General features: G+C 48.4%; 1 protein-coding gene across 1 annotated transcript; it reads left to right on the top strand.

The window, feature by feature from the left end:
- Positions 1–5,209: 5,209 nt before the first annotated feature.
- On the top strand, positions 5,210–6,584 carry HOO65_060614 (putative C2H2-type zinc-finger transcription factor orf8; the record flags this gene model as incomplete). Its single annotated transcript, XM_071003903.1, has 3 exons — positions 5,210–5,670; positions 5,754–5,819; positions 5,987–6,584. 3 exons carry the CDS (start codon positions 5,210–5,212, stop codon positions 6,582–6,584), a joined length of 1,125 nt encoding a protein of 374 aa, XP_070857964.1.
- Between the last annotated feature and the right edge of the window lie 345 nt (positions 6,585–6,929).

The following is a 6,929-nucleotide window of genomic DNA, read 5'->3' on the forward strand; positions in this document are numbered from 1 at the left end:
CCGATTGTCCAATCGAAGCTGGTGGTGGTTTTTAGTTGAAGATTTCTTACGACAAGGTTATTGGAAAGGAAAAGAAAAAAAGAAAAAAAAGAAAAAAAAAAAAAAAAAAAAGACTAAAATTACAATTGGGTATGTGCCCAGAAATGAGCCCTGCACTACTAATAACTACGCCTTCAGCTGTATCAGAAACAAACAAAACGAGAGAATAACAGGCAAAAGAAACGCAACGACCTACAGAGAAGACAGAAAAGTCGAAGAACATGCAAGGTTCCTGGGAGGTGAGAAGACAGAAAAAAAGCTTATCAATTTCAAGGCTGAGGGAGATGGAGGGGCGATTGCCCAACTTGTTATATATAATTCGGTCTTGCTTCTGTTTTAAGCAGAAAAGCCTTGGCCCCTGGTAACGCCTGGCGCTGATCAAGATTTCTTTTATTGTGGCCATCAGTGGAATGAGCAGCTTTTGACTTGTCATGTTTTCTCCTGACGGGCATCAAGCATCAAGTAGAAGAGGAGGGAGGAGGAGGGAATCTCGCTGTGCTTGTCGGTGGCTATTTGAATACTCGAAACGGGATTCCAGCGGTTGGCACACTGATCAATGCAAGTGGTATGTGTTATGTACCGTTCGTATGTACGTGGGCACATGTTATTCTAACCTTAATGCTACGATGTTAGTAGCTAACCCTAACCCCACTTAAAACGACACACGCTACTTGGCCAAGACCAGGCCAAACGTGTGTCTCTTTCAGAGATATACAGGCCTGGAGATAAATGAACAAGACAGGACTGGCGGGAGGGAGATACGGAAGAGAAAATAAGAAGCGCCTTGTCTCCAGTCTAGGACAAAAGGCCTGTCTAACTTTCTCCGGGCATGACTTAGGACCTGGCCGAAACGAGGCAACAAGATGACCGGCCTGTTTATATTTCTCATTAGTAGATGCAAGTCGTCATTGCCGCGATTCTATAGCATTCTTCCACTACCTATTTCTCGAAGAATAGGTTGCCTCATGTGAGATTATAAGATGGTGCACTACCAAACTCCGCCACAAGGGTTACATCATTGTCCGGGTAAATGCCGGATAAACACATGGGACATTGCTGAATTTCATCGGAAGTCACGATCGTGCACTAATTAGGGTTCACAGTTTAAACTACGGACTGGGCTAGACAAAAACCATCGCGTAGAAGCACAAGGAAGAGCTGGAGCAATGTGTTCCTGAATTGGGGCCTGACTGGCCTAGCTGGCTTGACTAGAAACGCCTTGCTAGTCGCAGCACTAAATAGTGCTAGCCAGTTCAAACCAATGACGTTTGAGCCTGTCCTTTCGCGTTGGGTTAAAGAGGCCTATGAACTAAGCGGTACGGAAAAAAAAAAAAACTCAAAAAACCAGGCACGCCTATCTAATGGGCCATTGACCAACCAAAAGGCTCTTTTGGCATCTCTAACAGCATTAGAGCCGTCGCGATATGGTCTAAAATGCACCATGTTTCGCCACCTTGTGCCTCTAACGCTAAACCGAAGTCCTGCTGGGTGGGACGGCTCAGGAACCATCACCAGGGTCGGCGAGGCCAGGAAGAAACGAGGGAAGGACCCCTTAGAATGGAGATTTTTTAGCAACAAGTCGAGTGGAGGTCAGTTGGCTGGAGATCTAAGCTGTCAAGTGGCGTATCAAGGCACCTTGCACGTTACTGGCTTGTCCGAGCTGAAGAGAAGAGAGAAGAGAAGCACCATGGGTGAAGGGAAAGGTGGAGGGGAAAGGGGGGGGGGGGGGGGGGGCTTTGGTCTGTCCTGGCCTGGCCTGGCCTGGCTTGGGTTGACATGCCCTGCTACAATGTTGAGACCGGAATGCTGCCGTAAATGATGAGGCCAAGCTAAGTTGCCGTGAACAGAGAAGGGAGGGAGAGGCCCTGCATGTTGGGTTGCTAGATTAAGGCCCTGGCTTGCTGCTTGCTCTGTTGACGATAATAACTGTGGCCACGGACAAGCCTGAGACTCTCCAATACATGCGGATTGGATGCTCCTTCAGCCCGGGAGAAGGACAAGATTGGAGTGTCGTTCATCCTGCGTCACTTCTCTAGCCTTGTCTCTTCTTTTATGCCCAGAGTTTTCGCCCATCACCAACTTCGCTGCTCTCTTGACACATCCCCCCTCTCTCTCCCTGTATCTCTCTGATTCTCTCCTATCCGTCACATATAGACCTAACCGAAGCCACGGGTCTGTCTCTCCATATTCACACGCATCCAAGATCTACCGTTCTCGGCGCTTTCTCTAGTGGGCTTCTATCCTTCCAGCCTAGAGAATCCCATCCAAGCTAGGCTAGTGTTGCCCATAAGTTCACAACATGTACACATGAAGTTATCGGAGAGATGGAGGGAAGGCTGCCTGTTCAACCTTTTCATTTTGAATCTAGAGGAAGAAAAACAAAGAAAGAGCCGGAGAGATGTACGCAAAAGCGCTAACCTTCGGACCTACGCCAGGAACGAATCACCTCTTTTTTTATTTTACTATTCTTTTTGCTGTCTAGCTTTAGCCTCGATAAAACCGCCAGCTCGGGCTGACTTCCTGTCTGGTTCTAACTCTGTCATTAGCTATGTGCCCGAGCCTGCCTACGGCTTTTCCTTGTTGTCACTCGCTCGGCCTGGCTTGAGACTTAGGGCTCTCTTTTATGTGGCTGTTAATGATAATAATGTTGTTGTTGTGTCTTCTTGAGCGTTCCCATATACCATACCACCCCCCCCCCCCCCATCTTTGTCTTGATTCCTTTATACCAGAAACACAAGAGCTGGCTTACAGGTTACAGGCTGCCCTTATTTTCTTCCTTGAGTCATCCATGGTTCCCTGGGTTTCTTCCCCCCCTCCCCCCCCGGCCCCGTTCCCGCCAACTTCTACTGGCCCTCTCCCTTGAGGTGGAAGAGGTTGTGGGTGATAGCAATAGCCGAGTTAACGGTGGTGTACAAAGGAAAAAGCCGGCTACTTTTAATCCTGTCTGTATCTGTGTTTGTATGCTTGTTTCTCGTTTTGTGTTGTATGTTTTGCTCTTTTTCAGCTTAGGTTGACGTTGGGTCAAGAGGTGCGTTATTCTTGTCGTCTGATATTGAGTAAATAGTACAGTACATAAATACAGGCCATAGACAGAGAATTAAAAGGAAGTGAGGAGACAGACCGTTGTTTCCACTGCTTATTTACTCTTTTACCCAAGCAGACTGATTACATATTATACTGTGTGCTTGGTGTGGGAAAAAAAAAAAAAGGCGAGGCAAGACCTTAGTAAGGAGAGAGAGGAGAAAGGCAAAAAAAAAAAACCACATAAAATGTATATAAACTGGCCCGATTAAAGGACGAAAAATCACAGAAAAATACTGAGAATAAAAAACAGCCCAATCTGTTTTTTAATTCTCTTTATCTGTGAGGCGCGAAGAGTAAAAAGCGATCTGCCTTCTTGGGTTGGTCTGATTTTTTGAAGACTTGGTCTTAAAGCGTCGGAGGCAAGGTTAGAAGCGCTACGGCAAGACCATTATGAAAGCCCTTCCTCGACACAAGACCACACCCCCGTTGTTTTTCACCCCAGGGGTGTGTGCTCTTAGTTAGAGGGAGAGCGAAAGACACAAACCTACTTCATAACGTGAAGACTTGACTTAAAGTTAACATATAATCCGCTCGATCCCTCTTCTCCTTCCTCCTTCCATCTACTTCATCACGATTTAGCAACCTCGTTTTCTTTTATCCATCATTTTCCTTTCCCCAGGCACCCACCTACCTATCTATCTGTGTCGTGATCACGCTCTTCTTTCCTTTTCCCCTCTTTTTCTTTTCTTTCCTAGGCACATTAAACGGCCTATTGACTCTTCTCGCGTTTTTGGAGCTGCGGTCGTTTTTTTCTTGTCCGTTTTGCCGTCCCCCCATCCTCCCCCCCCCCCCCCCCCATCTTGTGGCTTTGGATCTGAAGAGTTCTTGAGCTCTGCTATCTTTTCCCGTTGTTGCTGCACGCTCCCAAATCAAAGACAGCCATTTCACCGTCTCATATTTACTGCTCCTTCCCTTTTCTTTTTGTTGTTGTTCTTATCTCTTTCTTCGTCCCTTGTCAGAAGCAACTACCACAATCCATCGGCAGATAAAAAACGACAGCTACTGCATTGGATTAAATTTCTCTGCGTACCTGCCTGTCTCGATCGACGCTTTCTAATCCGACTTGGTCTTCGAATCTGATATCGTAGCTACCACATCCGGCGCTTTCCTCATCAACAGTCCCGCAATAGACGTCCTCCCTAGAAGGTCCCTCTACGCCCAATCTATCTCGCTGTTATTTTATTGGTTATTTACTCTTTTCTTCTTCTTCTTCTTTTTCTTTTCCTATTTTCTTTTCCTTTTTGTGCCTCCCCATAGCAACTGTAAGGAAAAAAAAGCAAGGACGACGCATATACATTATAAACGCCCTTTTCCGTACTCTTGTATTCTCTAAGGCTGAACCTCTTCGCCCCCTCTCGCGCTACCGGCAACGTTCAGCTTTACGTATACTTTTTTTTTTTTTCTTTTTCATTCCGCCTGTCCGCCATTTTCGTTTTCCCGCCTTTCGCCTCCCATCTGTCTTTCATTTTTCTTTTGAAAGCCCTGCTTGGCTTATAATCCTCCAGTCTTGGGATTCAAGCCTCTTCGACCTCGATAGTCCCTTTTAAACTAGAGGAGCAGTTGCAGGCCTTTTTTGACTTGTGTCTGTCCCCCCACCCTCAACCCACCCCGCCGGAAATCCCATAACAAATATCCATCGTGACCAACAACCACCAACTTAATTCCAGTATGAGGTGAGCCGCGGCGCTCTTCCCATCTGTTTTGCAATGTTGTTTTGCAATGTAATACGGGAGCTGTTTATACTGACTTTTTTTCTTTCCTTTTTTCTTGGTCTGTAGCTTAGCAACTCTTCACTACGACTCTAGCTTCGCCACCATGAGCAACCGCCAATCAGGATACGCGCCTTGGTCACAGAGTATGTTAAATCTTGCCCTTTCTTCCTTCCTCTTGTTGTTTTCGTCCTCATCTTCATCTCTATCTTTTGTTTTTTTGTCCACCATCCCCTCTGTTGACACCTGCCAACAACAAACGGCGTGCACACCCCCCCTCCACCCGCTGTATAAACAAGCAACCCATTGCTGACTGGGGCCTTGTTTCCCCTCTACCTGTAGTGCCTCCCTCAAATGATGCATCCCATAGCCACATGATGAACCACCACATCCCCCAGGGCCACGGCAGTCATCACCCACAACAACAACAGCAACAACAGCCGCCCTCTGGCCCTCCCCACACCACTTCGGACTCTAGCATCACCCCGCCTCCCACCACATCGAGATCCGTGACGTCTAGCCCGCCCAGAGCTGGCATGACACCCGAGCAGCGTGAGCTGAAGCGCCAGCAGAACCAGGTTCGCCGTGATAGTAAGACAACGTCGCGGATACGGCGTGCGAACAGCAACCCTTATGGAAACGACATGCCCGGCGGCCCTCCTAGCGCCGGGCTTGGGTCTGTTTACTCGGGTAGCCCTGCTGGTGCGCCTGCTACTGGCTCCATGCCTATGATGGGTGAGAACTCGGGAGCTCCAATGCAGAGTCCTAGCTATCTCCACCCATACAGTCCTCCTTTGGCTGAGGGGCAGTCGCATTACCAGTACCAGTCGCCGCACATGTAAGCTTGCATACACTACTACGAATTGCTTTTTTTTGTCTTTTATTATTTCTTTTGCGAGTCTAACACGGAAAATCCATTAGGCAATCGACTTATGGCATGCCCATGGACTACTCTGGCTTCCAGCAACACCCCCAGTCTTCATATGCGTGAGTTTCTGTCCCCATTTTGCTTTGTTTCTCTTGCTTCCTGATGGTTTCTGGTCAAACACCAGTTCTATCCCCCCTGTCTATCGCCGCTCATCGCTTTGTCTCACCCACTATGCGCCTCAATCTTGCTGTGTCCCACAAGCTAACATAACACACCCCACCCTCAGTCGTGGCCGTCACCCTCCCCCGTCCAACATTCCCATGGACCCTAATGCTAGCATGATGTACGGCGCTGTTCCGTCCATGATGTCGCCTAGCATGCCGCAGCCCTCACCTCATGGGCATAGCCACACCCACAGCGGCCATGTACACCCTCATGGGGCACACCCTCACCCCGTAGCGCCACCTCCGCACATGGGCGCTGCCGAAGCCAACAACAACAACCACGTGCGTGTGGTACAGACGCGGCCCAAGCCTCAATGCTGGGAGCATGGCTGCAACGGCCGTCAGTTCTCGACCTTCAGCAACCTGCTTAGACACCAGCGTGAGAAGAGCGGCCAAGCAGCAAAGGCTACGTGCCCCAACTGTGGCGCCGAGTTTACGCGCACGACGGCGAGAAATGGCCACCTGCTACATGACAAATGCAAAAAGAGAAGCCCTAATCCGCCCGTGCCGAACGGTAGCACTGCGTCTAGCACCAACCAGCCTGCGGGCCAGCCTGCCCAGACGCAAGCACAGGCTCAGGGCCAGCAGCCCCCTTCTCAGCAACAGCCCCCTTCTCAGGGTCAACAGCCGCAGCAGCAGCAGCAGCAGCCGCAGCAGTAGAGTGGTAGTGAAAGCATTTTCTTGCTAGCTTGGCTTTATATCACAGTTAGAATGCTCTGCCTCTCTACTATGACATCCGCAAAAGAAAAAAAAACTTATCATGATGCTTATGCAATCTAGTTACTCGGGGCACCTTTTTCTTACCCTTCTTCTTGTCCATGATATCTGGGCTCTTCCACACCACCTTCCTCCTTCTTTTTCTCTCTTTTCCCTTTTAACTTGGTGATACACATACATACATCTTTGAGATCTTGATTGCATTGCCAATATTTTTGTACTTTTTTTTTCTTTTTTTCGTTTCTCTTAAAATCTTTCCTTACTATCTTCTCTGACCCTCCATCTCTA

This window comes from Ceratocystis lukuohia (assembly GCF_044167205.1).
Source record: "Ceratocystis lukuohia strain C4212 chromosome Unknown Supercontig6_pilon, whole genome shotgun sequence".
Classification (NCBI taxonomy): domain Eukaryota; kingdom Fungi; phylum Ascomycota; class Sordariomycetes; order Microascales; family Ceratocystidaceae; genus Ceratocystis; species Ceratocystis lukuohia.